The 20,682-nt window shown below is 47.2% G+C and overlaps 1 protein-coding gene across 1 annotated transcript; it reads right to left on the reverse strand.

Moving 5' to 3' along the window:
• Nucleotides 1–1,167: 1,167 nt before the first annotated feature.
• On the reverse strand, nucleotides 1,168–10,916 carry LOC118086854 (interleukin-1 receptor antagonist protein). The gene is made up of 6 exons (XM_035118852.2): nucleotides 10,879–10,916; nucleotides 9,242–9,281; nucleotides 5,298–5,460; nucleotides 4,412–4,588; nucleotides 2,565–2,704; nucleotides 1,168–1,471 (listed from the first exon to the last, which is right to left on the reverse strand). Exons 1-6 carry the CDS (start codon nucleotides 10,914–10,916, stop codon nucleotides 1,256–1,258), a joined length of 774 nt encoding a protein of 257 aa, XP_034974743.1. The 3' UTR covers nucleotides 1,168–1,255.
• Nucleotides 10,917–20,682: the final 9,766 nt, after the last annotated feature.

Consider the following 20,682-nt stretch of genomic DNA (forward strand, 5'->3'; position numbering starts at 1 on the left):
ATGGAATCATGTGATTCCTGCACTGCAGGGGGTTAGACTAGATGGCCCTGGGTGGTCCTTTCCCAGTCTATGATTCAGTGACGGGTGTTCCCGCCCACCTATCAAAGTTGGGCCCTAGGTCTGAGATCTGGCAGCCGCCTCGCACCATCCAGACCAGGCATCCCCAAACTGCGGCCCTCCAGATGTTTTGGCCTACAACTCCCATGATCCCTAGCTAACAGGACCAGTGGTCAAGGATGATGGGAATTGTAGTCCAAAATCTGGAGGGCCGAAGTTTGGGGATGCCTGATCCAGACAATGGAACCCCACTTCTCGGCTTAACTGTTCCTTCTAGGGGTTTCTCCCTGGGGAAATCTTGTTCTTTTGGCTCTGGGACCGATGCCTCCCTCCTTCCACCCCTGGAGTCAGCGGTGATCCTTCTTCCGCCACTGAAAGGGAGCTTTGGCCGCAGAAGATGCAGCTTGCATTTTTATTTCAAGGTATTTTCTCATGGAACCATAGAATTGTAAAGCTGGAAGGGGCCACGTTTGCAATATTAAGTCCCCATTTGTAAACAGCTCAGCTGTGAGGATTTGGCTTGTTGGTTTGTTTGAATAACCTAGTGCTGCTCCTCTATAAATTGTATGAAATAAATAAAAATTAATAAATCTGGAAGCCCCTCCATCTCTGACCTTCCACTTTTTGGTGAGTATGTGGATCTAAAGTCAAAAGCTACTTGTATGCGTTAATGCGAAGTGAATGCGGAGGCAGCAAATCCACATTTAACCAAAAACCAGCATGTATTAAGTAAGTACTTTTTAATGCATCAAAATGTTCAGGTGGGTCAATGTTAATAAATAAGTAAGCAAGTGAATGAATAAACAAACAAACAAATATCTGAAGAAGTGTGCATGCACACGAAAGCTCATACCAAAATAAAAACTTAGTTGGTCTTTAAGGTACTACTGAAGGAATTTTTTTATTTTAAACAAATAAATAAATGCAACATTTCCATAAAAACAGTATATACATGATAAAAAACTTGTTTACAAAAACTGCTCTGAGAGGTTTTTTTTTTACAATCAAGGGGTGTATAAATTTTATGAAATAAATAAATAAATAGACAAATAAATAGACAAATAAATAAATAAATAGTATAAAATACAAGCACAGGAACTGGGATTTCTGCATGTGGTACATACATGGCCCCTGAGAAATTCAGGCAGCCTAAAAATACAACCAGCCAACATATCACTGTGGCTGAAAACATGAATTGCTAAAAAAATAAATGAAAGTCCGTGTAGAAACGTTCTCCGGTGACGTTGTGCATCTGTACGTGGCCGCTATGCTTTGGGGTGGCCACGTACCACCCGGGACAGACCAGGGACTGGAAAGTGAAGGTGGTGCTCGCTTGGCTCTCGCTGGTGGGCTTGTAATAAAAGAGGAACTTCTGGTTGTCTCTGGAGATTTCCCTCAGGGGCTTCTCTGCTTCCTAGAGGAAGGGGAGAGCGGTCAGGGGGCTGTCACACTCCCCAGCACACACAGCCAGAGTCTTGGGGGCCACACAGAGCTGTCTGAGGAGCCCCATGCATTTTGTGGGGGGGGGGTGCTGAAGCCCTACTGCTCCCAGCTGAGCACCGGCTATCTTGCAGGGGCCTCTACCACCCACCTTGCCAGGGCGATGGGGCCAGCTCTCACTTGGTGCTGCTGTGACTCCAATAGAGGCGGAGTTGGCAACCAGCACCGGAGGGCATGGGTGTACCCAGCATGGGGCAGCGGGGTGCAGCTGCCCCCCTTAGAAGGCCAAACCGCGGGCCCGACTAGGGAAGCAAATACCCTGCGCAGGCGCCCCGCTTGTTCACACGGGAGGGGAGGGGGGAGGAAACGCTGCTGGTGCCGTGGTTCCTCGGTGGCGGCTCCTCCTCTCAGCCCGCCCTGCCTACATTTGCACCAATTCCCGCCCACTAAAGCCTTCGCACCTCCCAATGGAAAGCCCTGCCGGGCGGCAACCTCTCCTGCCTAAGAGTTCTGCTGGGCTGGCAAGCAAAGGAGACGCGGCTCCCTGCATTGGTTGCAGCCGTTGCCACGCTCTGCCTCCCGGTAGGCTGCACTGCGATCGTCGGCGCCGCGGGCTGGGAATCGCCCCCTTCCCCCCTCCGCACCCCCCTGAACAGCTGAGAGGCGCGCCTGGGGCGGCCTCCACCGCGCCTCTCAGCGGGCACTCCGGCGCCCCTGGTGGCCTGGCACCCTGGCGCCCCGCGCCACCGGACCCGGGCCTAGAGACGGCCCTGCTTCAGAGCAGGGGAATTTCGTGTGAGAGTTTAGGGGGTTCATTTAGCGGCTGCAGCCGTCGCCGCAGAGTCATCGGGCCCGCTGGTCCTGTAGCCCCGCCCACATTCCCACTTTGTGGCCCCTATCCTCCCATGCCTTGGTCCCGCCCCTGAACGACCATGGCTTGCCCCCCCCCTAGTTTTGATCCTGGGTACGCCCGTGCCGGAGGGCCCTTTGGGGCAGCAGGCTGGGGGAGACCGCCCCTCTCCTGAAGGGTGGACCCCTTCTTTCCTCCTTCCCTCTGGGATACTCACCTCCAGCTGCAAGTGGCACCCGTCTCCCTCCTTGATGCACGTCAAGTACAGCTTGCTGTCTACAATGTCCAGAGCGACCAGCTGCCCAGAATTGGCATCGCTGCCCAGCGGTGAGCGATAGAAACGCAGGTCCAGTTCCACTAGGAAGAAACCAAAGGGCAAATCCTGCCTCAGTTCTGATGAGGCCAGAACCCTTGCAGAGGGAGGGCCTTGAGCTTTGGCTATGTCTCTCCAAGCGTGTGCATTTCCAGTACACAGACTCATAGATCAGGCACAGGGTGGGTTTCTGGTCTCCTGACTCTGCACCTAGCTGATGTTCTCACCGATTCCCTGCTGAAACGTCTGGTGACTTAAAATGCACCCCTTAAAATGACAAGCAGGCTGTATTGCTCTCTTGGGACACTTGTTCATGTGACCCAGTACAGCAGACTTTCACAGCTCAAGCAGGAGGTCCTCCTTGGCGCTAGATTTCCCCTCTTTTTATTTATTTATAAACATTTATAAATCCCATGCCATGCAACTCGGTACATTTGAACCACCTAATGCATGCGTGGGACTCTTGAGAGTCCCATGGACTGCAAGAAGATCAAACCTATCCATTCTGAAGGAAATCAGCCCTGAGTGCTCACTGGAAGGACAGATCGTGAAGCTGAGGCTCCAATACTTTGGCCACCTCATGAGAAGAGATGACTCCCTGGAAAAGACCCTGATGTTGGGAAAGATTGAGGGCACTAGGAGAAGGGGACGACAGAGGACAAGATGGTTGGACACTAGTGTTCTCGAAGCTACCAACATGAGTTTGACCAAACTGCGGGAGGCAGTGGAAGACAGGAGTGCCTGGCGTGCATGGGGTCACGAAGAGTTGGACACGACTAAACAACAAATGCATGTGTAGGCAAACTAAGGCCCGGGGGCCGGATGCGGCCCAATCGCCTTCTAAATCCAGCCCGCGGACGGTCTTGGAATCAGCATGTTTTTACATGAGTAGAATGTGTCCTTTCATTTAAAATGCATCTCTGGGTTATTGGTGGGGCATAGGAATTCGTTCATTTCCACAAGGTCCGAAGCCCCCTGCTGAAAAAGTTTGCTGACCCCTGACCTAATACATAAGCATTAGATGCCAGGAATGTTCTGATCTCGCCCTCTGCCTGCAAAGACCTGGGCAAAAAGATGTACCTTGCCCTGACATTGAAATATATGCCATGAGGAGGCTGGGCATGCCACAAACTGGGAGCCAGCACAAAGAAGACCCTCTTACTGTTTCCTTATGTTTCATGGGGTGCTATGGTCCATGGGGTCACAAAGAGTCGGACACGACTAAACGACTAAACAACAACAAATGTTTCGTTGAACAAACCATTGGAGACCATTGGAGGAGGAGACAGATCCAGCATGGACGTTGGCCAGCCTGCCCTACCTTGGCGCCCTCCAGATGCCTTGGAGCATCTATAACTCACCCTACAGTGGTGCTTGGCAGGAGAAAGGAGGGAGGCTGGTGTATGAGGGAAGATGGAGAGGTGGCATGCTGGCACTTTCAAATATCTGAAGGGCTGTCCCTTCAGAAGATAGAGCCAGCTTGTCTTCTGCTGCTCCAGAGGGTAGGACCCAGACCAATGGATTCAAATGGCAAGAGAGGAGATTCTGAGTAAATGTTAGGAAGAACTTTCTGACAGTAAGAGCCATTGCACAGTGCAACTGGACTCCCTTGGAAGGAGGCAGATTCTCCTTCATTGGAGATTTTAAAGCAGAGGTTGGATGGCCATCAGTCAGGGATTATTTAGCTTTGCAGGGGGTTGGACTAGATGCCCCGGGGTCCCTTCCAGCTCTACACTTACATGATTCCTTACCTGGCTTCTCGTTGGCTTGTAAGTGCAAGGCAAGGAGCTCGGGCTGCCCTGGGGTTCCGTCCAGGAAAAAGCACTTGTTGTCAAGGTCTTGGATGTTCCACCTTTGCACCTTGACATAGGTGTAAGCGGACGGAAGCCCTGAGGACACAAGGCTGGCTTCAGCAAAGGAGGATGGACCTGGACAGAGCACAAGAGAGGGGCCAGCAAGACTTGGAAACTCTTCCACAACCCTTCCAGAACATTCCTCTCGACGCTCCTTCTGGTGGAAGCGATATTCTCCCAGTTTTATCACATCTTTATCCTCTAAAGACCTCTGGTTGCTACACATGGTTCTCTGCCAGCTCATGTTTCCCTGTGAGGTAGGTTAGGTGGGGCGAATGTCACCTGGTGAACCTCATAGCCGTGTGGGAACTTGCATAAGAACATAAGCAGAGCCTGCTGGATCGGCCCAATGGACCGTCTTAAGTCAGGCACCCCCAAACTCAGCCCTCCAGATGTTTTGGGACTACAATTTCCATCATCCCTGACCACTGGTCCTGTTTAGTGATGATGGGAGTTGTAGTCCCAAAACATCTGGAGGGCCGAGTTTGGGGATGCCTGGTCTAAGTCCAGCTTCCTGTTCTCACAGCGGCCACCCAAATCCCTGTAGGAAACCAGCAAGCAGGATTTGACCACAAGGGTCCTCTCCCCTCCTGTGGCTTCCAGCAACTGACGTTCAGGAGCACTACTGCCTCCAACTGTGGAGCCAGAGTCTGGCCGTGGCTAGTAGCTGTCAATAGCTTCCTCCCCCTCCATGGGGACGTCCAATCCCCTTTTAGAGCACTGCCATCCTTTGGACCTCCTCCCCACTCAAACTGGAACTGGCTGAATAGAGGGTGCTCAGTACCTTCCACCAAGTTGCTGCTCAGCATCTCGCTCAGGTCGGCATCTGTGAACAGCCTGCTGCGGCTGGGCCTTCTCCGTCTCGGCGGCTGCATGCTGCGCTTGGTTGTGGCATCTTCTAGAACGGAAAGGATATCTGCATGCTGGACAGACTCATAGAAGGAGATCTATAGGGGGGAAATCAGCCGGAATAGTCAGAAAGGGCCCCCGGAACAAACAGCGCAAGGTGTCCCCTTATAAAAGAGCTCAGGGGAGCAGCCCCTCCCTCACGGGCTCTGGCACATTCTGATGAGACCTCCTGCTGCTTCCCCCCCCCCAATACACCCTGCTTTTGCGTCCTCCCATTGCTCCCATTGCACCCATCCAAGGGAAGGAAGTGGCAAGGGAGGTCTGTTGTCTGCTGCTGATAAGAAGGCTCGGGCTCAGGCTCAGGCCCTTTTATTGGAGTGGATTTTCTTCAACTGACTAATGCTGTTGTTGTTTACTGCATTTATATCCTGCCTTGCTTAAGGTGGTCCGCATGCTTCTCTTTTTTCCTTATTTAATCTCTGCAACAACTCTGTGACGTAGGCTGAGAGGCGGTGACGGGCCCAAGTGGGGATTTGAACCCCCCTCTTCCGGGTCAAACACCCTAACCACTGTACCACACTGTCTCTCAGTTACAAGAAATGAGATTCCAGCTAAACATTCAGAATAACTTTCTGGTGGCAAGAGCGGTTCAGCAGTGGAAGGTGGTGTGGACCCTCCTTCATTGGAGGTTTTTGAACAGAGGTTGGATGGCCATCTAACAGGAATGCTTTCCCCCCTCGTAATCCCTGCATTGCAGGGGGTTGGGCTAGATGACCACTGCAGTGCCCCTTCCAACTCTGTAATTCTAACCAGACCCAGCTGTGACGTTTGAGACAGCTTTGCTCGGCCGGAATTATAGCAGCCGCTGGGGAACACACGAAGGTGGAGTCCGTAAGGCATTTGCTTTCCACAAGCATATAGAGAGGCATTCCTCAGCCTTAGCTTTACACATACGTAGAAATTAAGTACAAAAAGAGCAGTTACAACCAGATAACTAAGCTACAGCCTTATCAGAGGAGCAGAAGTAACATCCTAGGCCAGAACTGCAGAGGAGCTGTTGAGGGAGTTGAATATGTTTAAGCTTAGAGAGGAGATGGCTGAGAGGAGATAGGATAGCCGCCTCCAAATATGTATAGGGTTGCCACATGGAAGGTGGAGCAGGAAGAGCTTTCTGACGGTAAGAGCTGTTCGACAGTGGAGCAGACTCCCTCAAGCAGAGGTCGCCTGGTCATCTGTCATGGATGCTTTAGTTGAGATTCCGGCGTTGCAGGGGGTTGGGTAGATGAGCTTGGGGGGTCCCTTCAAACTCTACAGTTCTAGGATTCTATTATCTACGAGCATCAGCAAATTCCTTCACGCTTCCTCACAGACATACTGACTTCACACGTACTTTTACTGCCTATACATCTTAGGCTATCTGTTAATATGTTTTTCTGCCAGAGGACCTATGGCTCCCCTGCCTAGGACTAGAGCCTTGTGATGGGAAGAGTGATAGCTCAGTGGTAGAGCATCTGCCTTGCAAGCAGAAGGTCCCAGGTTCAATCCCCGCTGGTACCTCTGGGGAGGAATGGAAGAGATCCCTGCCTGAGATCCTGGAGAGCTGCTGCCAGTCAGTGCAGACAATACTGAGCTAGATGGACCAGTGGTCTGGGTCAGTCAGTATAAAGGCAGCTTCCTATGTTCCTCCGATAGGGGCATCTGCATGACATCGTGATGACATCATTGCCCTCCTCTGTTCTATTGTTAGCCTTTCTTCAGATTGCAGAATATCCAAGTTTTTCTTTTTGTAAGTACTGCAACAGCAGCAGTAGTAGCTGCAGCAGGTCACCACAGAGGTGGATCCCCCTTTTTATTTGTTCCCTCAGAGCAGTGTGGGGGAGTGGGATTGGCGGGGATGCTAAAAGGCAAGCAGGCAGCAGGGGGCACTGGAGGTATAAAGGAATATCAGACTTTGGAAAGCTGGTATCACCAGATCAAGTTCATCAGTTCTGTTGAATTAATTCAGCTAAACAGTTCCAACTGGGTTATGAATAAAGGTGCAATTATTAATAGTTGCAGTTTAGAAATTTTCATTGTAGTAATGATACATTGGGCTAAAGATATCGGGCATAATATACCAATAGAATAGACAATTGGGGGTGGTTATGGAGAGAAGGAATAAATTTTACTGCCTGCAGTGCATTAAAAGAAAATATAATGAAAATGATGTACAGATGGTATATAACACCGGTGAAACTAGCCAAAATGTATAAAAACGAATAATATATGTTTGGAAATGTAAAGAAAAAGAGGGCACGTTTTACCACATGTGGTGGGAATGTAAAAAAAGTGAAAGACTTCTGGGAAATGATTTATAACGAAATAAAAAAAAGAGACAAACCTAGACAGCATCTTAAAAAGCAGAGACATCACCTTGCCGACAAAGGTCCGTATCATTAAAGCTATGGTTTTCCCAGTAGTGATGTATGGAAGTGAGAGCTGGACCATAAAGAAGGCTGATCGCCGAAGAATTGATGCTTTTGAATTATGGTGCTGGAGGAGACTCTTGAGAGTCCCATGGACTGCAAGAAGATCAAACCTATCCATTCTGAAGGAAATCAGCCCTGAGTGCTCACTGGAAGGACAGATCGTGAAGCTGAGGCTCCAATACTTTGGCCACCTCATGAGAAGAGAAGAATCCTCGGAAAAGACCCTGATGTTGGGAAAGATGGAGGGCACTAGGAGAAGGGGACGACAGAGGACGAGATGGTTGGACAATGTTCTCGAAGCTACGAACATGAGTCTGACCAAACTGCGGGAGGCAGTGGAAGACAGGAGTGCCTGGCGTGCTATGGTCCATGGGGTCACGAAGAGTCGGACACGACTAAACTACTAAACAACAACAACAACAAAAAAGTTGAAATATACATTCCAAAAAAACCAGAAGCTCTTTTATTGGGTATGGTAGGTACAGAAATTCATAAAAATGATTAAAAAAACCTGTCTTTATATGCGACCACGGCAGCAAGAATACTATTAGCCCAAAGATGGTAGCAAGAAGAAATGCCAACAAAAGAAAAGAGTGGCGAATAAAATTGATGGACTACATCGAGGGGAAATTCAAAACCAGCGGGACCGGACTTTCCTAAAGGACTGGAAGAAATTTATGTTGTGTTTGAAAGACAACTGTAACTACTTAAGATCGCTTGTAGGATTGCAAGAAGTTTTGTAAGGAGGACTATCCAAATTATTGTGAGAAGTATTAAGATTATCTGATGTAAGATTGGATTTAAAACAAGAAGCATAGTAATTAAATGCATAATTAGAAAGGAATTCAGAAAAGCATTAGAAGGGGTTGATGGAAGTCCTAGGCTATGACAGCCAAGAATTTGCTACCGGTATGTTGTGTTGGAAAAATTGTGTAAAATTATATATATATATATATATATATAGAGAGAGAGAGAGAGAGAGAGAGAGAGAGAGAGAGAGAGAGAGAGAGCAAAGAAAAGAAATTTTCATTGTGTTATCTTCGTCGGCAGCTCGTGCACACCACTATTCTAAACAATGCTTTTCATAGGGGAGGGTAGAGGGAGGGAGGGAGGGCAGGAGGCCTGGCGGAAAAGATCTGGGGCTGTCCCCTCCCCAACGATGGCCCTGCACCCAACTATGGCACTGCGCTTAAGTGCCAGGTGAAAAACACCTTGGGGGCTCTACAGCTCTCTTTCTGGAAGGGCGACTTCCTGGGCTGAGCCCCAAACCTCCCCTGCCCTCTGGGTACCATTGAAGCCACTCCGATAGCCCTGCAAGCCACCCCTATTCTCAAGTGGGAGCCGAATAAGGGGGTGAGCAGTGTTATGGGGTTTCCCCCTCCCACCCCCCAAAATGCTTAAGGTTTCTTACCTCGTTGCTGAATGAGAACTCCATCTCCATCTCTTCCTTACTAGAAGGGAAGGAGGTGAAGAAGTGAATCTGGATTCTGAGATATCAATCAGACCCTTAAGGACAGGACTCAGTAATGCCCGCCACTGCCCTGGCCAACTGGCGACTCTTCCCATCCAGGCTACAGCAGGGCCAGCACTGGTTGGGGTGGGGAGATGCCAAAGAGGGTGGCACTCCTCAGAAGGGTACCTAGGAGCCCCACAATGGGAGAATGGACTTTGGGTTGGGGCAGAAAAATAGACGGCAGCGCCAGGGTCAAGCCAGAGGCTCTGGCACCTGGAACGGGGCACATGCTGTGGACCCAGGGGGCGGGGCAAGCGTTCCAGTGGGGCACCACGGTGATTGGCGAGTGTCCTGGCGGGCAGTGATGTCACCCCCCCAGGGATGACACACCCAGGGCGAACCACACCCCCTTCCTCCCCCAGTGGGTCAAGCAAGGCCTACATATTTCATAACATTTATACAGTGCCTGAGCATTAAAAAACAACAACCCTCAAAGCAATGTACAAATGAAGATTGGCAGAGGGAGGTGGGAACTGTCTCAGGTGGCAACTGCTGGAAGGCAAGGGAGGCTGTTCCTCCCAAGGTTCTCAGTCAGGGCCGGGTGCAGAGATTTAGTTGCTTGAGGCAAAGGATCAATTGGTAACCGCCTGGAGCTACAGCTGAACCTCAAATGCTAGAGATGGGGCTTCATCCTCCCCCATCCCTGAGGGCAGCAAGCTGGCACCTGCATGGCATTCATAGCTGCTCGGCCCTCCAGCATCTTCCGCCTGAGGCAACGGCTTGCTCTGCCTTTGCCCTGTTTTCCTTGGGGCCCTCAAGGTTGGTGCAAGATGCGGTCCCATTGCTGGCAAGATTCAGCTGCTGGTCGATTTGGCTTCTGTGTAAGAGCATCAGAAGAGTCTGCTGGATCAGGCCAAAGGTCCAGCTGGTCCAGCACTCTATTCTTACAGTGGCCAACCAGGTGCTCATTATGGGAAACTTGCAAGCAAGTGCCCTCTCCAATCCCACTGTTTGCCAGCGACTGGCATCCAGGAGCATTGCTAACTCCAACTGGGAAGGCAGAGCGCAGCCTCTGACAATGGCTAGTAGCCATTGACAACCCTACTCCTCTTTTACAGCCACCCAAATTGGTGGCTCTTGCGTGCAAAGCCGTGGTGTTGGTGAGCATCTTGTCCTCTGTTCCAGGCAGCAAGTGGGTCAGCCCTGAGACCGAGCCCTGCTAAGGAGCAATGATGAGGTTCATGGGCTATGTGAGGGGTGCCCCATGACTTCCTATGGGGCCACCCATTATACCACACCACAGAAAACCCTGCTTCTGCCTCTGCATAAGCAGATACCAGGAGTGCAGATGAAACATTAGGAAGAACTTCCTGACAGTAAGAGCTGTTCGGCAGTGGAATGTGCTACCAAGGAGTGTGGTGGAGTCTCCTTCTTTGGAGGTCTTTAAGCAGAGGCTTGACAGGCATATGTCAAGAATGCTTTTATGGTGTTTCCTGCTTGGCAGGGGGTTGGACTGGATGGCCCTTGTGGTCTCTTCCAACTCTATGATTCTATGATTCTATGACCCAGCAAGGAAAAAGGGGGAAGATGCTCACCTGATGTCTCTCAGCAACACATCTGGGACTCTGGCCATGGTTGTGTCTGGAAAGGGAAAAGTGCAAGGGTGAGCCCCACTCACCACAGCCCTCCCCTGAATAAGGTTGCCATGTGTCCCCTTTTTCCAGGACACGTCCTCTTTTTCAGGGGTAAAATTTCTGTCCAGGTGGATTTTTTTAATTTGCTGAAATGTCTCTGGCTAATACTTTCTGGTTGAGTCATAGGCATAACTGGTGGTTGAAGACTTGCTTTACTCTCCCCCCCCCATAGCAATATATCACAGCTTCTATAGCCTACATAGGGTGTAGGGGTATTTAAAATGAGAGTCATCATAGCGTCCTCCTTTTTGCTCTTCAAACTATGGCAACTCATGCCAGCTGGCCTTTGGACATACCACAGCTCAGGGTGTTTTGTTGCTGGAAGTGGAAAATTGGCACCACGCAGTGAAAAACAAATCCTTAGACCCTTATTTATTGTATTTATATACCCCACCTTTTTCTCAAAGGAGCTCAAGATGGCGTACATGGTTCATTCCCCCTCCTCATTTAATCCCCACAACAACAATCTTGTAAGGTAGGTTGGGTTGAGAGGTGGCGGCTGGCCCAAATTCACCACCCAGCAAGCTTAATTCATGGCTGCATGGAAGGATTTGAACCTAGCTCCTATTCCGTCACACTAAGCCAGACCTTTCCAAACTTTTCGTATTGGTGACACACTTTTTAGAAATGCATCATTTCGCGGCACAGTAATTGAGTTTTCCTAGCAAACCAGAGGTCAAGCGAACCCCTTTCCAGCCCCGGGAGGAGCACGGGGAGCGTTTGCGTGACACGCCAACACACAGTTTGGAAAGCTCTGCTCTAACCACTATGCCATGTTGGCTATTGAGCTGCAACCTGCCAGTAGCTGAAAGACATGACCATTCCCTGGAAGCTTCTCTTGGCAACCCCAATTGGCAGGAGGCAAGCTCTGGCAATCTGGGTGGAAGGGGCTGCTGCCATTGCCCCAGGCAGGGTGGTGAAGGGGAAGGAGACTCAGGATGTGGCTGCAAAGGTGAGTTTGGGTATCCTCTCCAAAGGAAGTCTCCCCATCCATCATCTCAGCAGAGCCACCAAGAGAGGAGGATGCCTGTGACCAGGAACCAGGTGGGAGGGGAATCTATGGAGGCATCCTTACCTGTGGTTCTCGATCCAAGGCTGCTTGAAGCTCCTCCGCTTTGGTTCTCACTCCAGAAGCCTCTGTCCAAATTTATAGCATGGAGAAGGTGGGGCTTGAGCCTGGAATTTCCTCTTCTGCCTTTTCTACAAACCTGCTGTCAAGCTCAGATTGTGCAATCTACTTTTGCGTGCCTGCAAGGCTGGAAAGTCTGTGCGTGGGGTGGAGAACTGTCTTGGCTCCACTCCACCCATGAGGAAGACCAGCTCCTTCCTTCCAGCTGTGCCTGGGGTCAGAGATCAGATATTGGAAAGTTCTTGGCCTCTGGCCTGGTTTCTCTAAATGCAAACCATCTGGGCTGAACATTTGCTGCTGGATCAGCCCAAGCTGCAGAATCCATCCCCCCAAGCAAGGCTTTTCTCTGCTTCTCAAGAGCACAAGCCCAGAATTATTACCCCCCCATTTTTTTTGCAAACACTTTATGCCAAATGTATGCTTTCAGTTTTTAGCCCCATACCGGTAGCTATTCAAGCTGCAAATCCTGGGATACAGCAGATATTCTGGAGATGTCCCCAAATCTGGGAAGATATTGCAGTGGAAATTGAAGGAATAACTGACTATACCTATGGACCTCCTAATTTTACAATGTTGATATGTATTATATGAATTCTTAACTGCTGCCAGAGTTATTATTTATCAAAACTGGGGGGGGGGCGCGCGATAATGAGGACACTATCTATGAAAGAATGGAGAACTAAAATTTTGGGACTTTGTATGCATGGTTAAGCTTGCATATATGGTGAGAAACAGAGAGGGCAGGCAACAAGATAATGTGCCCTTATTGAGAAATAGGTATTTTTATAATTTCCTGGAATAATAAGGTATGGGCAAATGTAAACACATTTGTGTTACTTGTAGCCTTGTGATATTAGTTAATTAATTATGTTTGACTTTGGTGTGGAAATTTGTTCCTATGTGTTTGGTTCTAGATATCCCCTTCTACTTTTGCTTTATTGAAAGGGCATCTCCTTCATGCCTCCCGTCCCATTTTACAGCTTGGAGAACTGAGGCTGGGGGCTTTCCTTATTATTTATCACTGAACATAGTTTACTTCTGAGTGAACAGTTACAGGATGACACAGCTCAACAGCTCTTACATATTTGGGCATATGGAAAAGCCAGTGTAGTGGTTAAAGTGTTAGATTAGGACCTGGGAGACCAGGGTTCAAGTACCGACTCAGCCATGGAGCTCACTGGGTTACCTTGGGCCAGTCACAGTCTCTCAGCCTAGCCTACCTCACAGGGTTGCTGTGAGGATAAAATGATGAGGAGAACAAAGGTGGGATATAAGTGCAAGGAATAAATGAATAAGCTATTTATTTGGGCTAATAGCAGGACAGGCTCAAGAGCAAGCACAGAGTCTGAGGTCAGGATCCTTCCAAGGTTCAAGGGCAAGGGAAGAGCTGCAGGACGGAGCAGAAGCAATGAAAACGTCCCAATGGCTGCCATGCTCCCTCCTTCAGGGCCATCTGATTGGCCACTGTGGATACAGGATGCTGGACTAGATGGGCCAGGGGCCTGATCCAGCAGGCTCTTTTAATGTTCTTATTTTGGTCCTACGAAGCAAAATTCCAGTGTAAGCATCTAGCACTTCCTGTGACTCACTTCCTTGTCATTTTGTGATGTCATTCACCAGAGGCTCCCATGGACACTCCATTGAGTTTTTCCCCACTTTAGATCTCTCTAAGAAAAGAGTAGTTTAGTTCCTTGTTTTGAAAAAAGGCGGGGGGAAGGCATGGAAAAAGCAATTCATTAAAAAGCAAGAAAGGCAACATATTGTTCCAAAATTAGAATTGAAAATCTACAAGAATATTTTTCATTATGATGGGAAACATGAAAGAAACTCGGGGATTTCTTAGTAAGTTTTGATTCTAAATGATCAAATTTCAGAACCCCAAATGATATGTCCAGGTTTAATATTGTTATGAGTTTGTGGGTGCTAGGGTTTGTGGGTGCAAGACACCCATAATTCCTGGACTTAGTAAATGTTAGAATTTAACCAGTGCTTGGAGAGTTAAATTGGAAGTCAGACTTTCATCTCCCTGTGTTTAAAAGATCGCTTGAAAGATGCACCATTAGTGGGGGGGGGGGGGAGTTGGACTATCAGCAAACCAAAGACTCTGTGCCAACCTGAAACAGTGTGGGGAGGAGAGACCCTCCCTGAGCTCAGAGTTTTTATTAGGAGGAAGTTTTAGGATTTCAGTTGGCTGTGGCATGATCAAGGAAAAGAGGTGTCAGTCTGTTAAATGCAGCAAACTGGAGGAGTGGTGGTGAAAGGTCAATTTGGGCTGACAGTTTGAATCCAAGGCGGCAGCAATGGGAAAAACAGGCCCCTCTTGGAGTGTAATGCCTCCATGGCAGGCTCAGGATGCATATATGTGTAAATAAACCATCTCTCATAAAGACACCACAATCTCAGCTGTGGCTCATTTCCAAAGGAAAGCCCCTAGATTCCTGGAAACTTGCACCGCTCAGAAAGTGGGGTGGTGGCATGTAAGAATATCTTAGTTTTCTAAAGGATGTTTTCAGTCTGCTGTGACGGCCAACTCACACCCACAAGGATATTGACAAACTGTGCAGAGGAGGGCAACCAGGATGATCAAGGGTCTGGAAACCCTAAGGGGAGTTGGGTACTTTTAGCCTGGAGATGAGAAGACAGAGGTGACACGATAGCCATCTTCCAAAATAAAAATAAAAAATCCTTCCAGTAGCATCTTAGAGACCAACTAAGCTTGTCATAGGTATGAGCTTTCGTGTGCATCTTCCAATAACTGAAGGGCTGTCACACGGAAGATGGAGCAAGATTGTTTTCTGCTGCTCCAGAGGGTAGAACCCAAACAAATGGATTCAAATGACAAGAAAGGAGATTCCAACCAAACCATTAGAAAGAACATTCTGGCGGCAAGAGATGTTCAACAGTGGAATGCACAACCTCAAAATGTGATGGACTCTCTTTCATTGCAGGTTTGTAATCAGAGGTTTTAGGGATTCTTCAGCTGTGATTCCTGCATTGCAGGGGGTTGGACTAGATGACCCCTTGGGATCCCTTTCAACTCTGCAATTATGTGATTCCTTCATTTGAATTGCAAATAAATCCCCAAGGCTCCACCCAATGGCATGTGGCCCCCTGAGCAGACCTTCCCTCTGGGGAACTTCCATATCTCATGTCATCATCAGGAAACTGGAAACCACAATTTCCTCTGCGAGGAATAACCAAACTGGCTAGAACCGTCCAGATTTATAAGACATCCTGGGTGCTTCTGGGTGTCACCCCAATGAGGTTCATAGCTCTGCCACTGTGTGTGTGTGTGTTTCCCCCCACTTTATTGCGAAACAATTTACATATAACAACACAGACAAACAAAGACAATACCTCAATGGCAACTAAACATTAATTACCGTAGCAACGCATCGTCTAACATCACACACACTTTTGACTTCTGATTCACTTCATTGTGCTTTCTACGTATTCTTGACCTTTATGCATTTCCTGTTATATCTGTTACATATCCAGAAAATTTTCTACATTTATAGTTTTCCTTAATATTCAAGATTCAATCTAGACCTGTCAGGAGATTTGCATTTTCAAAATATTGTTTTAGATATTCTTTAAATGTTATCCATTCTTTACACACCTTCTGGTTTGAGTTTCCTCTTATTCTCCCAGTCATTTTCGCAAGTTCCAAGTATTCTATCATCTTCATCTGCCAGTCAAGCTTTGTAGGAATTGAGTCTTTGTAGGAATTGTAGGAATTTCCAGGTTTTGGCTACTAAAATTCTAGCTGCCGTAGTTGCATATATAAAGATGGTTCTAAAGTTTTCTGGGATTTCATAGCTCTGCCATTGTGAACCTTGTCATCACAATAGGACTTGTACACTTCCTCAAGAAAGCATGCCATTACACATGTGCAGAGGGCCTTTGTCTTCGCACTAAAAAAAATCTCTGCACTTCTTTCGACAGGGAAAGAGCTTCCATGTGAGAGCGTCAAAATATGATTTTGAGATAAAAATAACTCTATATCTCTTATTTTGAAATTAAGCCATATTGCATGCCATAAGTTTATGAATTTATGTATTCATTACATCTACACATCCATTGCCCCCCCCCAAAAAAACTAAAACACTAAACTAAAACCAGGACACTTAATTCCATTTGCATGCAGTTTTCCTCCCTCCAAAAATTAATTTAACTTTTTCCTTGAAATGAAAAATATTCCAACCTACAGACAAACAATGATTTTATTTTAGCCAGAGTGTAAGCCTACTGGATCAGGCCAAAGGCTCAGTTGCGCTCCCTGCAGTAATCAGCTGATCACTGCTGAATGTGTTTCTTCAAAAGAGGTTGCTGCAATCGCTGATCAGCTGTTTGACAATTGCAGCAACCTTATTTGAACTGGAGCCAATCACCTGACATCATTATGACTGACAGGTGATTGGTCCCAGCCCCCTGCCCAGTTGACCGACCAACCCTGACTTATGAAGGGGTAGAGAGAATCCCTATCAGATTTTCAGACAACACAAAGCTGGGAAGAACAGCTGACACTTTGAAAACCAGGTACTGTATGTGTGTATACAATACAACACAACTGGAGAAGGTTTTGGGACAAGCCAGAACTCTGCAGAATTAATGGGAGCTACTTAAACCCAATTGGAACTAGATGGCTGGCACTTAATATAAAAACTGTTGCAGAGTCGCTTTTAAACTGACCCCTGGGGGAATTCTGAGAGGAGCTGGGTACATCAGGCTTGGGATGAATCACCCCAAGGAATTAGGGCAAAAACATCTCTTGATAGTCCAAATGAGGGCAGAGAAGGAAACTGCAATGCAAAGGAGCATGACAGCCATTCAAAGAGGGCAAAGTACACACACCACAGACATTTGGATAAAAATCCCTCTCATTTATTTGTATGCTGCCTTTCCGTAGTTAAAACCATGCTCAAGGCAGCTTCCAACATGACAAGATTTGCACAATTAGAAATATATAATAAAAGTAGTTCCAAGAAACAGATTAAAAAACAACAACCCCAAAATGTACACAATAGAGTTATGCTCATACCAATGATAAACTTAGTTGGTCTCTAAGGTGCTACTGGAATGATTTTTTTATTTTATTTTGTTGCAATTCCCATGCAAGTCATAATAAGGTCTCAGAATAAAGATACAAATAATTCATATCAATGATCAGCAAAATTCACATCTCCAAAATCAAATCTTGACCCCAACGGAAAGCTTTAACCATACCCCACCCCAGGAGTCTGCAGGCATCTTGAGAGAGGTCTGGAAGGACTCGCACTCGGGCACTCACTGTTCAATAGGAAGTCAACCATTTTTCCCCCCATTTATTTATTATTACGGTCAGGGACCAGCTCTTAGAAGTAAAATAGAATAAAAATAAAAAATAAAACGGATCCCTTTGAAAAACAGTTTCCGGGAGCATAACATATAAAAGTTGCTTTGAACAAGATTTAAAAGAAAATTATTAATATATAACAGTGCTAAAAGTTTAAGCCTTAAAATAGTGGCTGCAGAAAGCTGAGCCTAGCTCGCTCGGGGTGCCATTGAGGAAAAAATCAGATGGGCTGGGAAGAAAGTCTGTGTCTGCATATTTGGGCACAGAATCTGGCGACCGCCCTGGTTGTTTTCAGATCTTTGCCTAGCAAGAGCAGGTTGTATAATTGCTTTTCCGGGAGGCTTGCTAAGCTCACCAGTATGGGGTCCAGGATCTCCCTTCGAGCTTCTTCAATAGGAAGTCAACCAGTCAAGGCCCTTCCCTGCCCAGCCAGGTGGAATGAGGTTAGCAAGACAGGAAGTAGGTCTTGCAAGACTCACTGCCTTGGATATGTGAAACCGGAGAGGTGATCTAATTGCCTCTTCAGATACCTGAACAGCTGTCAGGTGGAAGACAGAGCAAGCTTGTTTTCTGCTGCTCCAGTGGGGAGGACTTGAAGCAATGGATTCAAATGGCAAGAAAGGAGATTCTGACTAAACATCAGGAAGAACTTCCTTATGGTAAGAGCTGTTTGACTTTTAAGAAGAACTTTCTGACAGTACGAGGTCATGTTTGACAGCGGAACGGACTGTCTCAGAAGGTGACGGACTCTCCTTCCCTGGAGGCTTTTAAGCAGAGGTCGGGTGGCCATCGGGACCGGGATTCTTAGCTGTGATTCCTGCTTTGCAGGGGGTTGGACTAGATGGCCCCTAGGGATCCTTCCAATTCTTTCTATGGGGTAGTTTTGCTGTGATGTGTGTCAAAAAAGGCATTTCGCAACAAGCTAGAAATCCCAGAAAGGGCGGACTCCTCCACAAAGCCAGATGCATGAATACTAATGAACTTTTCCTGCTATGCAAATTGCAGGGGGGAAACATCCACCCCCACCCCCACCTGCACGTCATAGACAGAGCAAAGATTCTCCAGGCTCTTTACTAGGAAGTATAAATGATTCTCAGTACTATTGTTGGGTGAAGATTATGTCATTGCCTGCTGACAAAAGCACGATGATCAGCCAGGAAGTGATATTTCCAAACCACAAAATTTCCGGCAATTCGAAATATGACAGAGGCTTAATGCGGCTTCTATTTAGGCACATGGCCTCAGGGCTGCTAGAGAAGCAGTGATTTAGAGCGAGCAGTGAGTACGATTTAATGGCCAATCCATTCAGTGAAGGTTATCCATCAATTTGGAGGGCCAGTAAACCTTGCCAGATCATCACAATCCTGGAGACTGGAGTTATTTCCAGACAGTGGCTGGCTCTGATAATGCAATGATACGGTCACCAATATGAGGGCTGAAGTCACCACATGCTGGCGACTGCCTGCTGCATCACCTACATGGCAGGCAGGATTAGACCCCAGTTGGTAGAGTAAAACACCCAAAACACTTTTCCAAGTGCCGCATTAAACTCAATTATTTATTGCAGCAACACCAATCCTTTGGAACTCCCTGCCTATTGATATCAGGCAGGCGCCTTCAATGTGTTCTTTTTGACACCTGCTGAAGATATTATTATTTAGACAAGGCTACCCAGATGTTTAGATGTTTGTAGGAGTTTTAATTTGTTTTTGTCTATTTTATCGCATTTTTAACTTTCTGTACGTTCTAAATTATGGTTGTAAATTTTTTGTGATAATTTTATTTTATCTTCTTTGCAAACCGCTTGCGGGTCCCCCCCCCCCACAAGCAAATTTTATGAAATAAATAGCTTAAAAGAGCAAAAAGCCTCCTTTTCCCACCGGATCCCTAGCATCAATTAGCGGTGATTGGAGGGGGTTGGACTAGACCAGGGGTAGTCAACCTTTTTATACCTACCGCCCACTAATGCATCTTTCTTGATGGTAAAATTTCCTTACCGCCCACCAGTGCTCGATGGAAGGAGGATTCAGCTTGTGCTGTAGAACCCCCTACCGCCCACCTAGAATCCTGAAACCCCCACTATTGGGCAGTAGGAACCAGGTTGACAACCCCTGGACTAGACCCTTGGGGGTTCCTTCCAACTCTCCTACGATTCTAGTAGCAGAACTCAGATACCTTTTCCTCCCTGTTGCTCCCAGGGGACAAGGCAGGGTCTGGAAAGGAACCAGGGCTGTGAAACCAGAAGGGCCACCCCAATACATTTTGCTGCCCGAGGCCAACATGGCACCTGCACCCCCATGTCCATTCCATGCACCAAGAAGCTGATGGGATTTAAGGTTTGTTGAAGTGCCCAGATGGACATGCACACCAGGCATAGATCAGAAGAGCTGAAGGAGTGATGGTTTCATTAGAGTGTGATGCTCTCACCACAGAGATGGCCAATGGAGGCTGGGCCCTTGAGTGCAGGCAGGTTCTCCAGGAAAACCCTGGTTTAGCATGAGGGAGCCAGGGGCAGGCCTTGATTCGGGGAAAGGGAAAGCACAGGAATTTTTATGGGCAAATGATGTGGGGCACAACATCATGGTGGAGGATTGGGAAAGGTTATGGAAGCAAAATTTGAAATTTACCACGTGTACCGTTTTAAAAGAAAATGATGTATAGATGGTATCTGACTCCGGTAAAGTTAGCTAAGATTTATCATAAACAAGACAATAAATGCTGGAAATGTAAAAAACAAGAAGGTACTTTCTTCCACATGTGGTGGACGTGCCCCCAAGTGAGAGACTTCTGGGAAAAGATTTATAATGAACTGAAAAAAGTGTTGAAAAACACTTTCGTTAAGAAACCAGAGGCTTTTTTACTTGGGATAACGGGGGATGATATCCCCAAGAAAGATGTTGTTTTCTTTTTGTATGCCACAACAGCAGCAAGAATATTATTGGCAAAGAATTGGAAGAATGAAGAATTACCAACTGTGGATGAATGGCAGAAGAAGTTGATAGAATATATGGAACTGTCTGAGCTGACAGGGAGACTCTGGGATCGGAGCGAAGAAGCAGTGGAAGAAGATTGGAAGAAATTTAAAATTTATTTGAAAAATAAGCATGTAATAGATTGACTTAATGATAGTGAGGGAGATACAAGGAGGTGGTAGATAATACAAGGGTTTGAAAATATGTATTGTTAGAAGATAAGGATATTTTAATTGAGAAGTAAGATATAGATTGAGTGTTTAAAGGAT

Source organism: Zootoca vivipara, chromosome 6 (assembly GCF_963506605.1).
Source record: "Zootoca vivipara chromosome 6, rZooViv1.1, whole genome shotgun sequence".
Taxonomy (NCBI): Eukaryota; Metazoa; Chordata; class Lepidosauria; order Squamata; family Lacertidae; genus Zootoca; species Zootoca vivipara.